This window comes from Rhinolophus hipposideros (genome assembly GCF_964194185.1).
Source record: "Rhinolophus hipposideros genome assembly, chromosome: 12".
Taxonomy (NCBI): domain Eukaryota; kingdom Metazoa; phylum Chordata; class Mammalia; order Chiroptera; family Rhinolophidae; genus Rhinolophus; species Rhinolophus hipposideros.
Genome location: NC_138058.1, coordinates 55471332 through 55496768, shown reverse-complemented (window position 1 = coordinate 55496768; position 25437 = coordinate 55471332). Strand labels below are relative to the sequence as shown.

Here is a 25437-nt window from a genome sequence, read left to right as displayed (position 1 = left end):
TCATTTTGTATAATTTGTTCATGGTGCTCTCTTACGATTTTATTGAAAATTACTAATCTTATTTGTGCCATTTTTTTTTTCATTCTGAGTGGAATTAAGTTAGTTTCATTAGTTTTGTTGTTTTCAAAGAGGCAGCTTTTGCTTTTCTTGATCTTTTTAATTCTTCAATTATATTTTATCTCTTAACCTTATTCTTTTCTTCTTTCTTAAATTTATTTGGTGTTCTTCTTGTATCAAATTAAGTTGAATCTTTTACTTATTTTCCATTTTTTATATTTTATAATCAATGCATTAAGATCATAAATTTTCCTCTAAATACTGCTTCAGCCATAGCCTGCAAGATGGTGATATATAGTACTTTGGTTAATTCCTAAATATTTTGTACTTTCTAATATGAATTTCTTTTTCTCTCCACTGTAGTTTTTCTTTTAAGAGTACATTTTTAAGTTTCCAGGCACATGTTTTTAAAACTGTCTATTTACTATTATTTCTTATTTAAGAAATTACAGTCTATGTATTTTTAATTTTTTTAAAAAAATACAGATAACTCATAATCATTTTTGTTCTCAATAATTATTTAAAGTTACTGACATATTTCATCAATCTCTGTTCTCACCATTGATCATTTCTTGTATTCTTCCCTTTCTCTTTGAATTCCCTTTTATTTTTGCAAGTGGGCATCCTATATTAGTTCTTTCAGTAATTCGTAAACTTTCTTAGTCTTTGCATATCTGAAAATGTTTGATTTTGCATTTACTCTGGAGTGGTAAGTTTAGCTGGTTGTAAAATTTTAGGCTGACAATTATTTTCACTCAGCACTTTAAATGTGGTATTCTGTAGTCTTCTACCGTCTTTTGTTTCCAATGAAATATCTGCTGTTCTCTAATTATTATTTTGTAGGTTATAGGATTGTCTTTATGTTCTGCAATTTCACACAGTATATCTAGGTGTTGGTTTATCTTTATTTATAATGCTCAGTATGTAACATATACTTTTGATCAAAGAATTTAGATCTTTGTTCAGTTCTGCAAAATGCTCAGCTATTATCTTTTAAAATATAGTGTCCTGCCATTTTCTGCATTTATTTACTCTGGAATGTCTATCAAATGTATGTTTGAGTCTTTCCTCTCATTCTGTCCTCTGTGTCTTTATTACTTTTTTATTTTTTAATCTAAATTCTGTGTGAATTTCTCTCTATTATCTTCCAGTTCATCAGTTCTCTCCTTTGACTGTATGCAATGTAGTTTTGTCACCTATTGAGGTTTTTTTGTTTGTTTGTTTTAATGTCTCTTTCAATTCCAAAATTTCCTGTTGGTTTTTATTCACATCTCCCTGTTCTTGGTTTATTTCTGCCTGTTTTTGTTTTGTAATTTCATGCTCCTTTTAAATTTTTAAAAAATTTGTGGGTAGATTTGATGTGGTTTGAGGTCGTTTGGGCCTCTACTTCTATTTATTAACATGAATGATTAAGGACTGACAGATTTTATACATTTTTATACATTTAACTATGGTTTATTTATTCATTATTGTTCTCTTTCAAATTTGACCTTCAATAGAGTAAAAGCTTTTAGAACTTTACAAGAAGCCCTCAAGTGCAACTATGAACACTGGCAGATCTGGGAAAACTACATTCTTACTAGCACTGACATTGGGGAATTTTCAGAAGCCATTAAAGCTTATCACCGTCTTTTGGACTTACGAGACAAATACAAAGATGTTCAGGTAGGATATTCATATTGTGTTATTTCAGTTTGTATTTGGTATTAATACTTGCTTGTATGATATAAATTGTTTCCTTGACTATATACACAGGAAAATTTTGTTAAACACATGTTATTATATAAAAAGAGTGTTTTTCCTGTAGTTGATTATTCTTAGTTACATATTAATCCTGTCATTCCAGTATCAAATATGTTTGTGCATATTACTATGACTCAGAAAAATCTGATATGTGGTTTACATATGTACAGTCAGCTTACAGAAACTAAATAGAATGATGTTCATAGCTGTAGTAAATCCCATACACACTTATTCACTCATTGAACAGCATTTAATGCACTCTTTCAGACTGTTTGAACAACATAGAAATGAAAACTAACATTTTCTTTGTACTGTTTAATGAGATGGTCTTCTTCTTGGTTGAGTCTAACACAGTACCAAAAATACTATATCTTTTCAGAAAATATGGAAGACATGAACACACTGTGTTTATCATTCAATAGAATTAAACATATAAGACCTTGTGGGTTTAACTGTGGTTGAGGACAGTGTACAAAGACAGGGTGTGTGAGAGCTTATATGTTACAAAGTCAGGGGGCATGAAAATGTAAGACTTTATTTGCAATTATCACTATATGCTGTTTAAAATGGTGACTTTGGAATTCTGAAAAAACAGAAATAACATCTAACATATGATAATTCTCACTACTCTTATGATGTATTATCTGTTCTCCAGCTATTCCAAAATTTACCTTATCAGGGCCCTGTATTAAAACCCTTGACCTGTGTGATCTTGCAAATCCAGCCATAGAATTGGCCAGGTTACTTCAAGGCTCAGGTTCTGGGAGATTCACTTCAAAGATCTGTATCTTCATCTAACACCATATACCTACTTGTAGGAGCTATGTTGACCCCTTCAATTATTTTTCCTTTTCTTATATTTTTTTGTCCTGTCCTTTCTAAATATTATACATTGACCATCCATTATAGAAAGAAAGGACTTGGATTATATAATATGAAGATCAATTAAAACGTGAATGAAGGCATAGCAGACTCTTACATCCTAGACAGCATAGGAGCCCCAGCAAATCTATTTGCACAGTCCTCTGGCAGTCTAGCACCCATCATGTTCCCAGAGCTGGAATTCTCCATTGAGATGGTACTTTCTCTTCTGCACTTAGCCCCTTGGCTTAGGGCACTGAGGAGGCTCTGAACAGATCTCTGTATGTTACTGAACCACTGAGGATGGAGCAGAGAGTCCAAAGTGCGTATCTCTCATTTACTTCACCTGTAATTTTAAAAAAGACCCTTCTTTGCTAAGAAAGCTGAAATCTGCTCCTAAAATCTCAGGGAGAATGGAAATAATTTAGATTGGTAATACATTTCATCTTATACTTGAAAGGAACCCAGTGACTGGGTCTAGGACCCTCTCCTTTTATAAGAGATGGACTTTTGTGGGTTATAATTCATAATTATCAGAGGGAGGGGACTTTTCTATCTTATCTCTCCTCTACTTCCCAAGGCACATAGGGCAGGTCAGAGTGGGACTTGGTAAAGTAATAATAACTACCATTTAGTGAGGGCTTGCTGTGTACCAGACACTATTCTAAGCACTGGACATGTATTAACTCAATTAATTCTCACCACAGCTCCATGAGATAGATTTGTACTATCATAAGCTGTGTCTTGCTGCAGAATGTATGTATGTATGTTCTACCCTTGTTTTAAGGAAATTAATGATATGAAATGTGATAACTGTTCAAAGATTATTTCTGAAAAGCTGTTACTTCTATATCATAGTCATCAGGGTAATGCTAATTTTAGTTAACCCGGATAGTATGTTGAGTGTTATTAGGTTGGTGCAAAAGTAATTGCGGTTTAAAAGGTTAATGGCAAAAACCGCAATTACTTTTGCACCAACCTAATAACTTGCATGGTATATTAAGTATGCCAAATTGTCTTGCTAACTCATATCAGGAGAGGTATGTATTCCAGAAGAAAGGCAAGAGAAAATGAAATAGTGGCTTTACTGAAGATGATGATTTTTAATAAAATAGGTTCAGCTTTGATCATTCCTATCTCCTGCAATTACAATAGCTGGAAATAGATTGGAGCATTTTACTTAAGATTTTCCTTTGTTCTTACCATTGCCCCACAACCCCCATCTTAGGTGTCTCACTCTCTCTCAGGATAAAGAAAATTCTTGCAAATGTTGAGAATACTGTTGTATATGAGTATCTGTACATGTATGGGGAGAGAGGTGACATTTAGAATAATATATTGGTAGTCACAGTGGTAGGTACCAAGGAGATAACTCCAGCAAAAATAAGCTGAGTATAATTAGTTGATTCTAAAGATAAAACTTTCAGTTGTTGATTTGGCATGTTGTATACCAAATCAAATTCATTGGAATTATAAGAACACAAGTTTAGAAATCTTTTAGGAGCCTTGTCTAAGAAAGAATAAAGGAACTCAAATAATGATTTTTATTCTGAGGAATTCTGGGCAATTCTCAGTTAATATAATTCATTTTCACATAACAACATATTTCAGTTTTTAATGATGGACTAAAAAGGAAGCAAAACTTAATGAATGTAAAGAATGAGCCTGTAGCATAAAATTACATTTTTTTCAATTTATCCTTTCTCAGTTCTTAGAGATGCATTTTGAACATTTTTTTGTAAAAAGAAAAAAAAAGTCCTAAATCATTCTGAATGTAAGTGAAAATTTAATTGTTTCCTAGAGAAAATTATTAGGATTTATTTTCATTTCATGTTCAGCTAATATTTAATCTTTTTTCCTCTAATTCTTTCTTTGTTCCTCAAATTCAGACTATGAACTAAACCTTTAGTACAACAGTATTCATTTGAGCATGAATATTTTGATGTGTTTAACAGTTTCTATGAAAGTTAATATTTTTATTTTATAATTTTTTTCATTTTTTCAAGTTTAGTATTTTTAGAAACGATCAAGTGTGGCATTTGGAATCTTGAGACATCCTCTTGCAGTCCCTGAAAGAAGCAGCAAGAACTGTTCCCGTTATGAGAAATAGTGCTTGGAAAGAAAGCACTCTGGGAAACATGATGTGCTATGAAGTCCAATATTATGGCTATTAGCTTAATGTTTATATTTGGTTTTGGGGAAATATTACTGAGAACTCAATGACTAGATAACCAGAGACTTCCTTAAGTCAAATAATCACCTTTGTAATAGAGAAGTTCCCTGTATTCAGATGGAGAAAGAGCCACAATAAGATAATTTTTAGTTTATTCAAGGTCATCTTAATAGCTCTCTTTAGAGGTGTCATAGAATGATGATGGCAACGCTTAGTCTCTGGCAGGTGTGGTAGAATCGCTCCGTAGTGGTTAAATCATCATTGGAAGAGTCTTGATGGCTAGTGATGGGCTCAATCATATTTAGCTTCATTGCATACTTCTGTTTGTCATCATGCTTTGTTACAAGTAGTCGCTGTGGACTGAGACAATTGATAGATTGTCTGGAATATTTTCATCTTGGCTAAAAAAAAATTAAGTTAATTTGACTCTGTAAGTTCGGCAACAGGTATCTTTCCAAAAAACTCTGATATCCTTATGTTTGACGCTATCTGACCCCATTCTATTTTAATTTGCTTTAAAATTCTTTTTTTATTTGTGTTTTCTACTTTATAGATGTGATTATTTAATTTTTTCTGGTCTGTGTATGTTTGTGTGTGTACATAGTCTCTCGTTTTAATGCAGACATGGTAAATTAGTTACAAATTATTGTTTTTCTTTTCACTATTTGTAATTGGAGAATGAGTGCATATATTACCTTGTTCATTTCCTGTCTTTTCTCTCTGTCTTAATTTTGATGAATGCATAGATTCCTATCACTCAGGGATGATTTTCTATAATAGTACATATTTATATTCATGTGTGGATTATACATACTTTTATTAATGTACCATAAAAGTAATTTTTTCATATTCCTTCAGAATTAGTCCCTGTTCAATTTTCCAGGTTTCTACTATTGTGATTAATGCCATGAATATCCTCGTAGACAAATCCTTGCATATATTCATGCTTCTTTCTTTATGGTAAATTCTAATGTTTATTTTTTCATTTCTTTTTTTTTCATGCCAAACTGTATCCAGCTTTATCAAAGATGTTTTTCATAAACAGCTATGGTATTTCAGGCAGGACATGGGCAGACAGTTATTAACAGTATACAGCAACTTTCATACTCCCTTCTTCAATGGACTACCAAAATCAGAAAGCCATTATGAAACCCAATGAAATCTTCATCTGATGCTCTAAAAAGGGAAAGTTCAGAGTGAGGGTTGACATTTCACATTCAGCATGTCGTTTAACAACGTTTTATAAGCTGACCCTAACTTTCAGGAAGTGAAATGAAAATGGCAGAATCGTCAATCTGTAGATCCACAATCTGAAAAAGGAACTGCTGCTCTTTTGAGTGATGCCATCTCAGTGGTGACACTAGAAAGTCCACCTTGTCTTACATACTGGTAACCAAGTTTTTGGGGTCAGGTCCTAATAGTTCTTTGGGTTTAAGAGAATCAAGTCTATGTTTAAGGAGAAAAGGACATAAAAATGAATTTTAGGTTTTCCATACCACAAGGTGTTGTGCCACAAGGTGGCTGATGTGTGTCAACGTCAAGGGATCCCTCCTCCCAGGAACCAAGAAGAAGTCTCTCAAAACTAGAAGGGAAGGGTGTTTTCCCCCATGTCAGTCCAGCTTTGGAGACATTTTACTAGTAATATGTGTCCTTCCCCTCAAAATAACAACAAAGTCGTCTGTGTGTTAACAACATAGCTTTTAAAAAAAGTAACAAAAATTCTGTGTTCTTATAAAACTTGATAAAAAATAGTATTTCACATTGTACAGTCACCAAAAGTACACAGTTATCAAAAATACACACGCTTCACTTGGCTACTTCCAACACCTTCCTCCTTTGATAACGTGGCATTTTGGAAAAGCATTTTGGGAAAAGAATCAAAATATTGCATTATTATACCACATTTGCCGTTTATAAATGGAAGAGGAAGGGGATTAGCATATACTGAGTACTTACTATGTTCCTAGAACTTAACATGGATAACCTTTTATAGGGCATACAGTATTTGACGAGGAATACTGAATAGTCCCCATTTTACACTAGATGACTATAAGACCCAGGAAGTTTATGTAACTTGACCAGTCATATAGATGGTAGGAATCGAAGGCAGAAATCACATTTAGACTTGCCTGTTTTCTTCTTTGTGTCGACTGGAAGTCTGTGGGACGATATGTGTTGAAAAGCACGTTTCCCCATCATATTACTGTGCATGTGAGCTATAGCTATTAAAGGTGTAGTTTCCAGATTGGTGTATAGCTTGCACATAATAAAATGCACAGGTTTCAGTGTAAGTCTGAAGTGTTTTGACCATTACATATTCTTATATAACCACTTCCCAGAATAGATACGGAACATTTTCATCTACACAGAACGTTCTCTTGTGCCCCTTTCCAGTCAATCGAACCACCACCCTTCCCCACTCAACCAGGCAGCTACTTTCTGATTTTTGTCACCACAGTTCAATTTTGCTGTATATTCTTTTATGTTGATGTTGTTCTCTGCGCGGATTTCTCTTTGGGGTTTTCTTGGGGGAAGGAGGCAGGTGGTGGTGTTGTGCAGTGGGGCAGGTCGCCAAACTGGGGATCTGGAACAATTGGTGGCTGAGTGTTCTCTGAAAGAAAAGAGGGGAGGGGATGGGTGTGTTTTATCCAGGTTACATCTCTGTAAAGTAGGAAGTATTTCTATTTACTGCTGAAGTATCTGAGGCTCAGCAAGGTGAACTAAAAAGGCCGATGTGTCACAGCTATGAAGTAGGAAAGCCAAAACTTAAAGTCTGGAGTTTGGCCTATTTACCCTAAAGCCTCTGCATGCCTTTTCCACACTCTTAGCACTTTTTTTTTTTTTTCTGAAGAAGTAAAAAGAAAATGCTAAACTGCCTACCTCACCGATCAACGAGGTTTGGGGAAGCCAAGGGTCGGGGTTATCAGACCAGGAAACAGCAAGTCCTTTGGAGAATCCAAGTAGAGCAGGGTGTTAGCCAAGCCGGGGAGGCGGAAATGGCTTCATTCCTGGCCTGGTGCCCTCTGGGAAGTTTTTGTAACGGGACCTAGGGCAATCCTATTCTCTCCTGCTTTGGAGACCTCCAGCATTCAAAGGGCCAGCGCCTTGTGCTTTCAGCCAAGATTTTGGTGAGACTTCAAGGTCTGTGTTGCGGAGAGAGGATAGCTGTACTTCTCTCTTTGGGGAGCTTCTTCAGCATTTACATTAGAACTGCTGCTGCTTCATGTGAGAAAACTTCAGTTGTCTTCAGGGGCTAGTGGTGGTTCCATGCCGTCATTCTCTGCTTGCTGCAGCCCCCACGCACGGTCCATGATGGAGGAGAGATGTAGTCTGAGGATAGAGAATGAAGCAGGTTCCATGTCGCTGAAATGAATTCGAGGGGCAGGTTAGGGATTAGAAGTCATTTGTGGAATCAGTGGCATGGCATTGGTGTGAAGGACTGCAGGGCTGTTTCTACTGATGAAAATGAAATCCCTCCAAGCATCCAGGCTCAAAAAACATACTTAGATTATTTTATGATTCTCCAAATGAATTCCAAATGGACTAAATATATGCTAAATATTTTTTCATCTTATAGAATAATTAGAAATAGAAGTGGATATGTACCAAATTTCCTGAACTTTGAAACAAGAAAAGAACGCTTAAAGGAATTTTTATGACTTCATTAAAAAAATATGTGACAAAAATATTTGTAACACATAGGAAGATAAAAATATAATAATATCCTTATTATATAAAGAGTTAACATCTGCTAGAAATGAAATGCGACAGAATAAAGGATTCAGAAACAGACTCAAGTTAAGTATGAGGATTTAGTACATGATAAAGATGGCATTTTAAATTTGTGGGACAAAAATAGAATCTTCAATATATATTGGAATAGTTGGCCAAGCATTTGGGACCAAAAACTGAAGCTCTGCTTCACTCCTTAAACTAAATAAATTCAAATGGATAAAATAGTCAAATTGAAATGCCTTGAGAAGCAGGATTCCATTGTAGGTAAGAGCATAGATTCTAGAGTTAGACAGCCCACCTCTGCCAGTCACGAGCTGCATGACCTTGGGCAAGTTACCTTAACCACTTTGTGCTTTAGTTTCATGAAATGGGGATGATAACAGTACCCGCCTCACAGGATTGTTGTGAGGATTACATGAGATAATGTATGTAAAGGGTGTGGAATAGTACCTGTCACATACAAGTGCTATTTAAGTATAGCTGCTATCATCGTCATCGTCATCATTAGTGAAAAATTAAAAAACCAGAAAAGTACTAAAAGAAAGTATGGTAAATATTTTTATAAGCTTGGGAGTGGAGAAAACATTTTTAATCATGACACAAAGCCATACTCCATTAAGGAAAAGATCAAGAGATTTGATATTCAAAACGTCTACACGAGGAATGAATCACTTCTGACCCGTGTGTGAGGTGCTGGAGGTCACCATCCTTAGAAGACCCAGGCTGTGGGATGTGACAGCCATTCATTTAGTGCTTCCTGAACTGAAGCTGGAAGACCATTAGTAGAAGCCAGGCGAGTGCCTTGGGGAGAGTTTGTTTCAGTGTTTTCGATGTAGTTTTGGTCTTTCTACTTAGTTTCCTGGGGCTGCTATAACAAATGATCACAAACTGGTATCTTCAAACAATGGAAATTTCTTCTCTCCATTCAGTCTGGAGGCCAGAAGTCTGAAATCAGGGTGTTGTCTAGGCCGTTGCTCTGGAAGGCTCCAGGGAAGAGCCCTTCCTTGCCTCTTCCAGCTCCCGCTGATTCCTGGCATTCCTTGGCTTGTGGCAGCATTACTCCCTCTTCACCTGCTTCATCTCCTTCTCTGTGTCTCTGTGTGTCCTTTTCTCTTATTATCAGAACATCAGTCATTGGATTCAGGGCCCACCCTGATCTAGTATGACCTCAACTTAACTAATTATATCTGCAAAGACCCTAGTTCCAAATAAGATCACATTTTGAGGTTCCATATGGACATGAAATTTTTTGGGGGGAGGGTACACTATTTGACCCACCACAACTGCCATGCTCCTTTTCAGGGGGAAAGCAGCGGCTTTGAGAATAATGGGTTTGTAAAGGTAGGGGAGTGGATCCTACCGACATCTCCTTTGTAGCTATAGTGGGAGCCCAGGCGACAAGCACACAGGTACAGAAAGGGCGGCCAGAGAGACCTTCACAAGTCATAGGAAGGTCTTGCCCTTAGCGAACAGCACCCGGGGTTTCAACATCTGGAAGTGATGGAAGAGACAGTGAGAATGTCTACTAATTTTGATAGAAAATTAATAGAGCTTTTCAAAGAGAGAAATCTACTTAGTCAAATACAGAAGAGACAAGACTAGAACTAGGACCCCAGGCCAGGATGAACAAGTTGGGATTTCTAAGAAGGTTTTATTATTGTGATGTTATCTGAAATACCAAGTAAAAAAGTTGTGTATGTGGATATGTTCATACTCTGGAAAAGAGGGTTCAAAACCATATGGGAGTCCAGAAGCCCAAGAAAATAAACAGGTCAAAGAATTGTTGGAGCAGACTGCTAGGATTAGTTTCCAAATAAAAAAGCAAGTGGCCCTTCCCTTATACTCACCAAGGATTAAAATTTACCTCTATAATTTGTGTTACATAACAAATGGGAAAATATCCCCAAATGCATTTATCTATTGCTGTCGTTTTTGAAAGTTCTGTGTCTGCAAACTGCATAAGTAATCTGTGCTCACCCATGCCCCTCCCCACCCTACTTCTCTGCTGCTCTTTAGCACCAGCTCATCAGGAGCAGCACCTTCTCTCATGGTCTCTACTTGCCCTGCTCTGTCCCCTTTGGAGCTTCGCCCTTTAGGCTTTATCTGTACCACTCACTGGTCGGAACCAAACAGACGTGCTCTTGTTGAGGTCTGTGATGTAGCCACCAGGGGAGAGTCCTCAGGCCTCGCAGCCTGTTGGCAGTGTTTCACGTAGTGGATGTCTCCTTCTTCTTAAAACACTTTCCTCCTGTGGCTTCCAGGATTTCCCAGCTGCGGCTTCCTTGTGCCCCTTTCCTTCTGTGTGACAGCGATGCCAGCCTCGGTTCTCACACTGTTTTTCTTCCCCTTTTGTACTGATCCCCAGGGGATCTCACCAAACCTTTGGTTTTCCCTCTTATCTTCCTGCAGATAAGTAGTATGAAAACAAGTTAGCAGTTTCCCTCCATCTGACCTTTTCTGTTTTGTAGGCTGTTCAGTTTATTTTATTATGGTTGCACTTCTGTGACTTTGTCCCTGTTGGCTCATGCTCCGGGGGAATATTGGCTCCTCCCCTAATGTGTGCTTGGTGGGAGGGGCTGAAGCAAAGCCCTTCCTGAGGAGTTTGTGCCATTGGGGGAGCTCACCCATCAGGTACCCTTTGCCTCTGCTCCCTCCCCCCCCCACCAAGTGGCCTGGCCCCTCAGGACCCCGCCCTTATCTCTGCCAGGCCCCATTCTCTTCCATGGCCCATCTTCCTGAGTTCTCATCTAACCTCAGCCGTGGGGGCCCACCAGGCCTCCTGGATCTGCTGCTGTCTGCTTCCCACCCTAGCCAGGCCCTTTGCCCCCATGGCTTGCACTGGACTGGCACTGTTATATTTTATTCTCTCATGCTGATAGCAAGTGGCATGGAGTGTAGTGTGTAGAAGGGAAAAGGTACAACCAAAAAGCTTTTCTTAGCCCTCCGGTGAACATTGTCACTTTTCCACCCTGGCCTACTGTTCACCATCCTGGACCCAGCCAATTTCTGTCTCCCCAGGAGTTCTCGTGTGTTTACTGTTACTTTCTCAGATCTGTCAACTTTCTCTTTTTTTTTTCAAGAGCTATACAGAGTTGGGGATCAGGAAAAGGAGCTAGCGACGTGTGTTAGTCCATCAGCTTGTGTTCTATATAATCTCCATAATGAAGATTAACAAATCTTTTGACATTGGAAAAATAATGAGTTCAATTCTAATTAAGAAAAAAATTAAATATCTTAAAAGGGAAAAAATTAAATATCTTAAAAAATTAAATATCTTAAAAAGGAAATTAAATGGTTGCTCGACAACCATTTGGAAAGAGATTTAAGTTCACTAATAATAAAAGAAATAAAATGCAGAATAATAGTTGCATGTGCCTTTAGTAGAACAAAACATAAAAGATTTTAAAAAAATAATACGCCTAATGCTGGTAATTATGCAGTGAAATGACACATGTTCATATACGTGTATGACTGATGGGCATCTAATTTGAGTTGGCCCTTTAGAAAGTATCAAACTTATCTCTGAAGTCTGAAAATGTGTATTTTCCTTCAGTCCGTTTTCCTGTTCTTGGTATTCTAGCCTAAGGAAAGCTTCAGTAGGCACAAAGAAATTCATTGAAGTGTTATTTATAGTAGTAGTAATAATAATAGTGGCAGCACATGGAAACACCTAACTATCTAAGTGCAGGGGAATTGTTAAATAGACTGTGGTCTATCATTCCCATGAACTATTTTGAATCTATTAAAATGATCTATTTAAAGAATACATGAAAGCATGAAAAATTTCTATGATATAATGTTAAGTGGAAAAGGTGAGATAAAACAGTTTACATAGTTATTATGTCAAAAAATTTACACAGTAAAAAGATTGGACAGAAATTTACTGCAGTGTTAGTAGTGCTTGTGTTTGGGGATTTTATTTTCTCTTTTTATTTGTTATTAGCTCTAATATCTTGGAATTTTTAATTAAAAAAAACAACAAAAAACTACAAAAGCCTCTCTGAGTTTGGTTGATTCAAGATTTGGTACAGAAATGGTAATGGAAAGATCAAAATTACTAGCATACATATTTCATAAAAGAGAAATCCTTCCAATATAAAAGAACTTATTGTAAGAAAGGAAGAAATAGCATCTGAGTAAGGAGCTGTGCTTTCTAAATTAATATAATAAATGCTTGACAGCTAGATGGAGGACCCGCACTGCTGGTTCAAATCCACTTCCTCCTTCCCTAGGTGTGTGACCATGGGCAAGTTACTTAACTGCTCTGTGCTCCACTGTCTTCATCTGCAGAATGCAAATAACGAGCACCTTCCTCATGGGACTGTTAGGAGGACTACGTGTGTGCCCAGAGCCCCTGGCTCATGGGAAGATGTATGTGTATGTACGCTGTCTCCTGTCATTGTTGTCTTCTCATCATCCTCATTAAGCTCAGGAGTCAGACGTCACTGGTGCTCACAACTCAGCCCCTCAACTCACTTGCTGTGTGACCTTGAAGAAGTGCATTGACTTCTCGTGCCTCCGTTTCTTTGTCAAGTGGAGGTAATAAAGTACCTGCTTCCTAGGGTTACTGTGAAAACTGAGTGAAGTCAGGGTCACATGGTGTGTGCTCACAGCAGGGGGCCCAGCCCGCCTCCTGAATCTGCTGCTATCTGCTTCCCATCCTAGCAAGGCCCTTCGTAGGGAGTTCTCAAGGACTGATTATCAGGTGGTGGATTCTGTTTTTCTTTAGGTCTATTTCAAACCATAAGGAAATATAGGGACGCCTAATGACTGCGCCAGTGATAGGTTTTGCTGTCTACTTTGGAGTTGAGCGTCAATGATAATCATAATAGTTTATAGGACTGTATTGCTTTACAGTTTTCGAAGCTCTTTATGTACATGTTGACTCCTGATACAACAGTTCTGTGACACAGAGAGAAGACCTGTCCTCACGACTGCTATTTACCCACTTCCTAGCCACTCCCCTGTATTCATGGTGGACTTCGGCACCTGACTGTATGTGTCCTCCTCCACTCTGGATCTGGCTGTTCTTGAATATTTGGTGAGGGTCATCCAACACCTTGGACAGCGTTCTTTGTCCTTACCTAATTCTGGCTGAGCAACCCGTCCAAGTGGTCATGTCTTAGATCCTGTTTCCCCAAGAATTGTTCCATCTGTAAATTCTTAAACTTCAGTAGTCTACCCTTCAACCACTTATTACATATTTAGTAATTTATAGTTTTAAGTATTTATTGCTGGGTTCAATAATCGTAACAATGTATTCATTTTTACCCAATTTCCAGTGGATAAAAGCACTTATACCTGTTTAAATTTTTTTTTCCACTTTTGATGATGCAAAGGAGTATGTGATGCTGGTAAACCTCATGGACGGCCCAAGAGGAAATTGCCCTCCGTGGTGATTCATTTCGTCAAAAAAATTCTGTCCCAACCTTCTTTACTCCTCTTAAGTTACAAATACCGATTTCCTAAAGAAGGGTTAAATATGTGTTAAAAGTGATTGTTTTTGTAATTAGGCTGGATACCTAGAGTGTGAGTTTTCTCACTTATTAGTCAACAGGAGGAAAATTGTGATATTAACCAGTAAATTATAAAATTTATGTTTTTGTTTTGTTTTGTTTTGTTTTTTTTACAGTGAAAAACGTTTGTATTTAGAATTAGCCAGCTGGACTCAGTTTAGATGATCCCAATTTTGTTGACAACATCCAAAGCATCGTAGTCAGGAGCCAGCCGAACATATGCCTTCTTCTCTCCATCAGGCCCGATCAGGGTGTTGACCTTGGCCATGTCAATGTCATAGAGCTTCTTCCCAGCCTGTTTGATCTGGTGCTTATTGGCCTTGACATCCACAATGAACACAAGTGTATTGTTGTCTTCTATCTTCTTCATGGCCGACTCGGTAGTTAGGGGGAATTTGATGATAGCATAGTGGTCAAGCTTGTTTCTCCTGGGAGCGCTCTTCCGAGGGTATTTAGGCTGCCTTCGGAGCCGCAGTGTCTTGGGCCTTCGGAAGGTGGGTGACGTCCTGATCTTCTTTTTTTTGTGTCTGTGGACTCCTTTTAGGACTGCTTTCTTCGCCTTCAAAGCCTTCGCTTTGGCTTCGGCTTTGGGAGGGACAGGAGCTTCCTTCTTCGCTTTCGGCGCCATCTTCGTGAAAAAGCTAAAATTTGTTTTTTAAAATAATTCTGTTATCACTCTAAAACAGCTTTTTAAGATTACATACTAGCTCCAGTTGTTAATGTATTTTAATAACTCTATTTTTTCCCTCCAGTTCATGGGGCTTTCTTAATTACAGGAAATAACTTTTTAATTAACTTTTTAATTAAAATATAATGTACATATAGAAAAGTGTACAGAACACAGGAATTTTCACAAAGGGAACACACCTGTGTAACCAGCCCTGAGAGCAGGAGTCAGATCATGACCAGCTCTCCCAAAGCCCTCACCACCCCTCCCCTCTCCACCCACAGATGCCAAGGATTTAATTTTACAGTAATATCGAATAAATGAATATTCACTTTGCCATCATTTTTTATTTCATCTTTGCCAATCAGTGAGTGTATTTATTCTTGCCTTTGCCCTATTTTAAATTAAATTCTTATTTTATTAAAATAACACATACGTACAGTTTTACAAGTTAAGTAGCAGTGGAAGGCTTATAACTAAATATAGCAATTTCTTGCTCTACTACCTTTCCACTTTTCAAGATCCTTCTCCCCAAAAGGGAGAAACCCTTTGGCGTTTCTTTTTCCATTTGCACATTTTCATATTTCATAATAATAGTTATATACTGTTTTTTATTAACCAAACTTAGATATTATCAGTTGACTTCCTGTTATAGCACATGAGGACTTAACTCTTTTACACCAACATTTCCAATACTTCTCTTTTTCTTCCCAATATACTTATATTAATTTTTTTTATTAAATGAATATTTTCTATTAACATTCTATGCCTATACAAATAATATTCAATGTGGGTATTACAAAGATGTTATGATTGGGGTTTTTTTTTTTGCTTTTGTTTTTTTTATGATGTTAATAATTGTGTTTGTTTTCATGTTTTTGTTCTCTTTTGTAAACCTCTTGTCTAAAATCATAACCTCTCCTGCCCTCCTTGTTCTGTGTGGCTTTAACTCCGGATCATCACTACCCCTTATAATTGCCAAAGCCAATGGAACCTTCCATCCTGATCTTTTGTGGATGTACTCTCCTTGTTACTGTCTCCTTCCCTAGTACCCATGACATCACTCTCTCCCGCCTTTCTGAGGAGTCTGTTTTAGTCTTGTCAGTGTTTAGGCCTCCATTCATCTTCGCTTGTCTTAATGTTTCCTTAAGATTCTATTTTCAGGCTGATTCTTACCCCACACAGTCCCCTTAGGCAATATCTGCTGTGGCCATGAACGACTTCTGTTGTCTATGCCTCCATATGGAACTCTCTTCTAAGTCTCTAAATCCAGCTGGCCATTGAACAAATGTGTCATTCCTTCCTCTCCTAGTCAAGGTCCCACTTTCTGTGGGAGCCGCCTGTGAGTTAGGTAGGTGTTTGGTGTCTGCCTACCTGCAGTCCCCTTTGCCATTACCCTGTCCCCATAACACACAGATACTCTACCTCTCTACCCTTCTACAGTTCCCTCCACACACATCAGAATTCTCTCTCCCTCTCCCTCTTTCTCTGCCCCCTGCCCAACTCTTCACCAGCTTTTCCTCTCTCAATGCAGCTCTCTACTTTTATTTACTTTCATTAGCAAGAAGGCCAGAAGTTTTCTCTCCCACATTGTCTCCTCCTGTAGGCAACAGTGAGGAGATGGGATGTTGGGCCAACAGTGACATCCCAGAAAAAAAGCATTTTATTAATTTAATATGCTTCATTTGTACATGTTAGTAACTGTTGTAATAGACCATCCCTTTCAAAACATGGTAATTCTTGAAATGTTTTTAGAATGATCACTTGAAACAAGTGATCATTTAGACACTTTCTTCCGTGTTGTTACTTTCAGACTTAAAACCATGAGTGGGATTGTAATGTGAATTTCATTACTTTCAGATTGAAAACTACATATGTGGGATTGTAATGTGAATTTATAGGCATAGATAATGTACCTCATCCAAACAAGAGAGAAAAAACACAACGGAGTGTTCTCCTGTCCACTTTTATCACTGTGTATAATTAGGAGCATGAGTCTGAGCTCACATTCCAAGTGTTCACCATCCAGAGGAGTCTCACTGTCTCGGCGACATCTCACGCAGGGAGCAGAGTGCATGAGCAACGCGCCACACTGATTGCATTTCTTTTAGCACCGCTTTCTGACAGAGGTGTGTTCACTCAGCCTTTCTTTCAGGCACAAGTATTTATTGAGTCAGTGCCGTGTGCCAGGCACTGTGTTAGACCCTGGTGATACAAGATAATGAAATGAGGTCCTGTCCCTGAAGGGTAAGAATAAAGATGTGGGCACCCTGTCTCTTGGGACCTTGCAACTCAAGGTGTGGTCTGTGGGCCGTCTACATCTCATCAGCTGGGAGTTTGTTAGAAATGCAGAATCTCAATCCAAGGGAGGGCAGCATCTCCTTCCAGGATTCAGCATCTCTGCAGGCTGCAGGGTGGTACCAGTGCATGGGCCCACGGGTAAGGTCTTAAAGGGCTCTTGTCAAGCTGGTTGTTGGGATGGATCCAGGCGTCTTTTCTGTCCCCTGTCACAGGAGTGTGTGATTGAGGATGCACTTTCTGTGCTTCCAGGAAGCTGCTACACGGTCTAATGTAGATATGACAGATGTGCCTCATCGTGACAGTAAAACCTGAAGTGGGGCTCAACCCATCGATCGGCGTTCAAACTACCTGCGATAGAAAGCGTAAAGACTAATGAAAGCAAGATTGCCAAGAAGTTGCCAAGTGTTGAGTTGACCTGGGGTAGTTGGAAGGATAAGAGAGACTTTCTGGGTACCCTACATGCCTGATGCAAATGTATTAGCAGTTTGTCTTTCCGCGGTCAGGATGGGCCAGGACCTCTTGAAGCAGTTAGAAGGTTACCACAGCAGTCCCGTGGAAAATGAGGCCCAATCTAATGTAGGAGAGGCTGGATTTAGGATTCGTTGGGAATGCTGAATCAAATTGGTCTCTGTGGCTGAGATAGGAGAGAAGCAGATCTAGGTTGACGCTGAAGATGTAGGTTGATGCTGAGACTATTGGCTCTGAGAGTAAAGAAGTAGAAAAGGAAGCAGGATCTCGGATCTGTGTCGCACTCTTGGATAGATGGAGTGTGAGATGTTGGAGGACATTCCTGGTAGGTATTGATGTACATGGTCATGGAGCTCCAGAGAGGAGCCTAGCGAGGAGCCTAGCTGAAGCTGCAGGGAACAGTGTGTACTTCCAGGACTTCTTTCCAAGTCAAGTTGTTGTCCTTTCAATCTTAGTTGTGGAGGGTGCCATTCAGCTTCAAGTTGTCCTTTCAGTCTTAGTTGTGGAGGGCGCAGCTCAGGTCCAGGTCCAGTTGCCGTTGTTAATTGCAGAGGGCGTAGCCCCCATCCCTTGCGGGAGTCGAACCAGCAACCTTGTGGTTGAGAGGACGCGCTCCAACCAACTGAGCCATCTGGGAGACAGCTCAGCTCAAGGTGCCGTGTTCAATCTTAGTTGCAGGGGGCGGAGCCCACCATCCCTTGCGGGACTCGAGGAGTTGAACCGGCAACCTTGTGGTTGAGAGCCCACTGGCCCAGGTGGGAATCGAACTGGCAGCCTTCGGAATTAGGAGCACGGAGCTGCAACCGCCTGAGCCACCGGGCCAGCCCTTGACTTTTTATTTTTAAAAAGTGTAAGGGTGATATTCTAATAGGTCTCACAAGGTTTTTCATTGCCATCATCATTGATGGTAACCCTTTCATTTTTGTTATTGTTTGGTTGTTTCTAGCTTACTGCTTTCTTCTGTGCATTTTTTTAAGGTCCTTAAAATCCTCGTGAAGGCAGTGATGGATGGGATAACTGACAGAAGTGGGGATGTCGCAACTGGCCTCAAAGGAAAACTGCAGGAATTATTTGGCAGAGTAACTTCCAGAGTGACAAATGATGGAGAAATCTGGAGGCTGTATGCCCAAGTATATGGCAGTGGGCAGAGTGAAAAGCCTGATGAAAATGAAAAGGTAAGTCCTTTATTCCTTCTGGCTCTTGCCTTTTGTTTGAACATACATGTGTAGTGGGTCTGCTTTTTTGATGGTTGGAAGAAAAGTTTAATAATTTGAAAGATAAGATTAATGTGCTCAAGTTTTCATATTTGATTCAGTCTTTAACATAAGCACTTTGAATTGTGGGCAGGTTAAGACTTGCAAGCATTCATCTTTATTCTTGCCATGAATTTTTCTTATAAAATTGTTGTTTCCTGCAAGAGAGTCTCTCTAACCTGCCTCCCTGCTGGAGCAGTAGCAAACAGCTGGCACTCCTTACTGTGCACCCCTTTCTGCAGGCTCATTGTTAAGGACTAAGATAGATGGGGTAAAAGGACAAAAGAGGGGGCTATGAAAGGAAAGAGAAAAAGAAACTAGATATCCTACATACAAGCGAAGTCATAAGATTCTCGACTTTGTCTGTCTGACTTATTTCGCTTAACGTAATCTCGAGGTCCATTCATGTTGTTGCAAATGGCAGTATTTCATCATTTCTTATGGTAGAGTAGTATTCCATTGTGTATATATACCAGGTCTTCTTTATCCAATCATCTGTCAAAGGACACTTTGGTTGTTTCCATGTCTTGGCCACCATAAATAATGCTGCAGTGAACATCGGAGCACATATTTCTTTACAGACAAATGTTCACTTATATGTGGTATATAAAACTGAAAGCAACGAAGGAACAAGACAAAGAAACAAAACTACATAGACACAGATAACAGTTTAGTGGTTACCAGAGGTTAAGTGGGGTGGGGGGTGGTAGAAGAAGGTAAGGGGATCAAATATATGATGATGGAAGGAGAACTGACTCTGGGTGTTGAGCACAGAATATGATAATATAGATGACGTAATACAGAATTGTACACCTGAAATCTATGCAATTTTACTAACCATTGTCACCCCCAATAAATTTAATTTAAAAAAATGAAAAATAAAATAAAAAGAAAGAAAAAGGAACTAGAGAAGAATACTGGAGAAGAGCTTTTATAGTCTGGTCATAAAGGGCTGGCCAGAGGTTGCCCTGCACTTTTCTCACAAGTGCATAGCATCAGTTACACTCCAGTTATGCCTTTAGCCTCTTATCGTAGAACTTCAAGGAGCCTCCAGTGTTTCCAAGGTTGGAATAATTGTTTTGGGTTCTTTTCAAAACATCCACAACAAATCAAATGTACTCCTTACATGAGTTTGGAATTAGCCTCGGTACAGCTAATCTACGGGACCCTTAGCCGTCCTCTCCTCCCTCAGTCTACTCAGCTGGCGCTGCCCATGCCTTGTCAGCCCAGAGCACACATGCTCACACGCACACACTCCTACTTTCTGTCCTTCCATTTCTTCTTGAATTACGTGCTCTCTTGTCTGTATGGGATTAAGGGTACCCTGAATTCTCTGATCTGTGACTTCTCCCTCAAGAATCCACACAGATAGGGTTGTGAAAGATGGTCTTTTAAACTCCTGTGAGTTTACATACCTCCCAGTAATCCCATAGTTTCACCAAGTTCACACCGCATTCTCTAAACTGGTTTCTTAAGCTGATGGCTACGAATGGTCAGGAAGTGTGTACACTGCTTACAGATTTGCAAACCGGGCATTTATGGTTTTCTGTGCAGAGGGAAGTGTCTCAATCCAGATACATCCATTTGGTTTCTTTTAATTGCTTATTGCTGTTGTATCTGCATCTCTCTCTCTTCTTTGATGAGAATAAGACTGTGCTGTATAACACAGATTCGTTCCATATGATTTCCAGGCAACAGACCTTGACATGGGAATTCTACTTGTTATTCTGAATGTCGTTTTTTTTCTTTCCTCAGGCATTCCAGTATCTCTCTAAGGCATACAAGTGTGACACACAGTCCAGTAGTTGGGAGAAAGATATTACATCATTTAAGGAAGTGGTTCGGAAAGCCTTAGGACTTGCACATGGTATTTCATATAATGTTTGATCCGTGGCATATTTTAATGTATCTGTACTGATAAGAAAATGTATAAGTCAAAAGTAAATTTTCATTACAAATAATTTCAGAGTATTTCATTATGTTGAAATTGTTGTATTTAATTCAGCAAACATTTATAGACCAACTACTATGTAGTAGGCACTTTTGAGGAATAAGAAGAAATAGAGGAGAGGATAAATGCTGTTTGAAAAGTGACAGGTATTAGAAACTTCAGAGATACGAAATACCTTTACAACTGTATTTAACCATCACTTCACACAGAGGCTATGTGCGTTGATTACGAAGTACTAAGTATATCTCATAACTTTGCTTGACTCATTCTTCCTTTATAAATGAAAATATTTGTTCATCAAACTACATAGCTATCTGAATACTTAGCAGTATATAAAGAGCTTTGGCATATACAAAAGAAATAAAAAATATAATTGAATCCCTATCTTTGGGAAGTATTGTGGGTGATATTTGAGAGATGGATAACCTTACATAAAAAGTTGTATGCCTCTTGGGTAAATACATTCCAGATGAAGGCTGCTTTTAATTATTTGCATTAATGAAACATATACCAGTTAAATTTAGTAATGTATTTTTATATTTATATTTGAATATGAGTGTGATGCCCTGGGATTGCAGCTCAAATAAAATAATGAAGACACCGTGTTAACTGATCACAAGGACTGTGAACCCATCCTAAAGTCTCCTCTAAATTCATCTGCAACTAATAGTTACAGCAAATAGGGAGCCAGTGAGAGACAAGGAGAAAGGCAGAGGTCTGATCAGGGACACTAAGCTCCAGCTAGCTCCTCACATATAGCTGGGTGACTTTGGGTAAATTTCTTAACTTCTCTGAGCCATATTTAGCTCTCTCATGGGTAACATGGGGATATACCTACCTATTGTATTTACGAAGAATAAATGAAAACAAACATAAATTAAAAAATACGATCTTTTAAAAATACTTAGCAGTATCTTATGCATGGTTTAAATGTTAATCCCTTGCCTTTTTGCCCCCACCTGAGCTGTGTGATAAGGGACTCATAACTAAAAAGAGAAAAATGAAGAACAAGGATAAAGTTTAACTTGCCTTTAGAGAAGTCACAGAATATTCAAACAAGTTAGAAATGGGCTTAGAGTTAATAATTCTGCTTACGGCCTTTGAGATCATTAATAAATATATGTAAGTATCCAATTTCCTGGGCCGCCCACTTGACAGATAAGCCAGAAGTGCTAAACTCTGTATAGCTGAAATTCATTGTAGAAAAGGTTGAGACAATAATAGAGCAGTGGGGAGGATGGTCGGGTAGCTAGAATTATGTGGCTTTTACCCACCTCCTGGTGGGTGGGCTCATATGATGGAGTTCAGTCCTGACTCCTTTGGACCCTGTGGATATAGTACTGTATTTGGGGAAACCCGTGCTAAGGTGTAGTATGTACATAATTGCAGCAGGGAGTGATTTACTATGAAGAATTTATCTTATCTGCTTCAGCCAGCCAACCCTAAACATTTCTGTGAACAGCTGGCTGTATAATAGTCAAAGCCAAGATTTTTTTCTGTAATCACTAAGTGACGGTATTAAACCTGTCAAATATAAACCTGTCAAATGCAGGTTAAAGAAGTGCTCTAGAAAAAAATCTTCATTTTGCATCTTAAGGTAGGTTTTAAATTTTTTTTTGGCACCTGTTTTCCATCAGGATAATATCTGGAGAAAAACAAGTATCAATGCTCTTAACTTCCCCTTTGACTTTACTGAATTATGTGTTGGGACTCCAACACCATTATAAACATATTTGAGTGGATGCTCAACTTAGTTTCTAGTGATATTTTAGATTTATAAAGATAAATCGTATAACTTTTTCTTTGTTGCTTTTGTATACCAGTGCTCAGTGGAAGGATGAGCTGGATTTCTGTTACTCTTTTCTTTTCTAATCTTTCTCCCCAATACTGTCCACCTCACCTGATTCTGAAAAGGAAATAAATAAAAAAATCTCCACGTGATTTACTCCCTATTGGATTGCTATTTTTAAAGAGTAGCCACAAACTTCAGAAAGCTTGATAAGGCATTGCAGTCTCTACATACTGTTTAAGACCTTTGTATAACAGTGTTGTCATGTGTGCCCATTTGTATGGTATATGGGTATTCATTTACAATCTCAGCTCTTCTGTTTTCTGGGAAAGGACGGGCAAAAGTTTGTTCCTTCTTTGCAATCTAGGAACTTTTGAAATAATTGTTATGCATTTTAACTACAATCTGCATGGAGGAAGCACTGTTTTTTGGGATTTCTGGATTATTTGAACAGGCAGGTTATTTATCTCTCTCTCTCTCTCTCTCTCTCTCTCTCTCTCTCTCTCTCTCTCTCTCTCTCTCTCTCTCTCTCCCTCTCTCCCTCTCTCCCTCTCTCTCTCTCATTCGTCTGTCTGTCTGTCTGTCTGTCTGTCTATCTCAGTCTCAAAAGCCTTTTGGAAATGGGATTGAGGAAGGGGACTAATAGAGTGTATGTTTGTCTATTTGCTCTATTTTTGTTTCTCTCACAATGAAAATAAAGGATTGAAGAAAGAATCATAACTGTTGCTAATATAAGTTACTAGGTATTCAACAGCCCAAATAGCCCTGCTGTGGAGGTTACGACTTTACTAAGGGACACAGACTTCACAATCCTCACTCTCCCTGGGTGAACCGTGCCCTTTGAAAACGAATTTAACATTGTTATTACCAGGCTTCCTTTCAATCCATAGCTGAAAAATGTCCACGTCTAATTATCACTGTGAACTAGGAATGTCAAACCTAGTTCTTGCCAGCCTCGCAAGATATTATTAATTCATGACAAAGCTCGTTTGCCAGGCACAGGCAACCTCTACCAGTTGATGAGAGTTTGCATGCAGAAAGAAATCTATTTTCTATCCCTGGTCTAGGATCCAGGGCACTAAGGAGACATTTATGTTGCAGTCTGTAATATAGTTTTCAAATGCGATCTGATTATTGTTCTGTTTGTACTCAGATTAATTTAGAGGAACAAACACAAGAACAAATCAGGGGAGAAATGCCAGGTGTTATATTTTTACCAAGCTCTTCGCTTATTCTTATAAAGTGTTAATAGCTGGGCCTTCTGCCAGGGAGGACTACATCCTTCATTATTTCAAATTTTAGGAAAGTGCACTCCCCAGAATTTAGGAGGCAGACTCAGTTGAAGATGAGTGACTTCATTGTCCCCCACTCCCTGCTGATGCCACGTGTGGCTCAGCAGGGCCCCCCGTCCACCCCCCAGCCTGGTTGTGGTCACATTCCCCAAGTGCAGGCACATGGGTTGTTGATATCAGTTCTTCCAGATGGTGATGTAAAACCTTGAGCATGAAAATGCAGTAAGAATTGAGCTTTAAATATCCGTCATGTCACTTCCTTTGGCCAGTGTCATCAGCAATTGTGAGTTCCCATTCGGGACTCCGTGCTGTGGGAGACCACATCAAGATGTGCTGTGTCTGTTTTCACCTTCTGTGGGTACTTTGTGTTCAATTAGGTTTTCCCTCTCTTTGCCTAATTTCATTAGTTTGTGCATGTGCAGGGGGGAGCAGAAGGGGGTGTCTCTTCCCAATGATCTGTAACTCACCAAAATATCATCTGTTTTCCTCAAAATCCTCTTTTTATCCTTAAAGAAGGAAAAAAAGGGAGAATTATGAACATGAGTATTATCTTTTTTCCAAAACAACAACAACAACAACAACAACAACAAAAAATCCTTGCCATGGAGAAATATTTCTAGTTTGTTACTATAAAGTCTTAATTAAGTAATTGGGTTCTGTTGTACCTGTGAATTATCGTTACCAATTTTTATGGATGTTTTCCCTGTATTTATCTTTCAGTGGCTCTGAAATGCAGTAAAAACAAATCTAGTCCCCAAGAAGCTGTGCAAGTGCTTTCTTCAGTTCGACTCAATTTACAGGGCTTGTTATCTAAAGCAAAGGTGAGACTGAAATGTGAATTAGTTAGAATTGTCATATAGAAAAAGGTCTTTAGTATCAGCTAACTGCTATCGAGTCTTCTTTTACATCAAGGGTAATGTTAGGCCCACGTTACATTTTAGAGATTAGCCTCTGGGTAGTTACTTGTTCTGGTGAAGATATTATTGACCCAATGACTAGACCATCCTGAATGTGGGCAACTTAGGAGTCTTAGAAATTAATATTTACAGGCCAGCCCTTAAGGCTTTCTTTAAATTAAAGCAATGCTCCTCTATTTATTATCACTTTCCCCAAAGTGTGGCATATATGCCACTGGTAGCACTTGGATAAGTTTTTGATTTGGTATTCATTTCAACGGATATTAGAAAAAGTATAACTTGCACATCAGACCTACAATTTCATGACTATGACTGCTTATTTTTCATTTACAGTAGTGATGAAGTGTTTCCTTTTAAAAAGACTTATGTAAAAAATTGATTTACAGAAAAAATATTAAGTAGGTTGTATATGGATTTGACAAAAATTGTTAAGGTAGATGGGTGGCTTCAGTTTGACAATGAAAACATATACCATCAGTTCACGCATACCAGCCTGTGGACCACTGCTGGGGTGAGGTGCCTGCGATCCACCAAGGGAACTTTTTTTTTTTTTTTTTTTTTTTTTAGTTTCAGGTGTACAAGACAAGGTAATACTTAGACGTTCATCATTTATATCCCTCACACTGTGAACCCCCCTCCCCCCATCCACTATCCCTCCGACCTCACACTGAACCATCACATTATATATATAAAATTATAGTTGGCATTCATTAA

At 38.6% G+C, this 25437-nt stretch overlaps 2 protein-coding genes across 3 annotated transcripts in view; one reads left to right on the top strand and one right to left on the bottom strand.

The window, feature by feature from the left end:
* The window catches only part of TTC27 (tetratricopeptide repeat domain 27), a 146365-nt gene that overhangs the window by 118275 nt on the left and 2653 nt on the right, over nt 1-25437 (top strand). For both annotated transcript variants that reach the window (XM_081068552.1, XM_081068553.1), the window contains 4 exons: nt 1557-1722; nt 18499-18696; nt 20530-20641; nt 24527-24627. In XM_081068552.1, the coding sequence (XP_080924678.1) occupies nt 1557-1722; nt 18499-18696; nt 20530-20641; nt 24527-24627 (577 nt within the window). The remainder of the gene's footprint in view (nt 1-1556; nt 1723-18498; nt 18697-20529; nt 20642-24526; nt 24628-25437) is intronic.
* On the bottom strand, nt 14243-14841 carry LOC308505822 (large ribosomal subunit protein uL23-like; the record flags this gene model as incomplete). The annotated part of the gene is made up of 1 exon (XM_081068554.1): nt 14243-14841. The coding sequence occupies exon 1, from the start codon at nt 14711-14713 to the stop codon at nt 14243-14245; it is 471 nt and encodes a 156-aa protein (XP_080924680.1). The 5' UTR covers nt 14714-14841.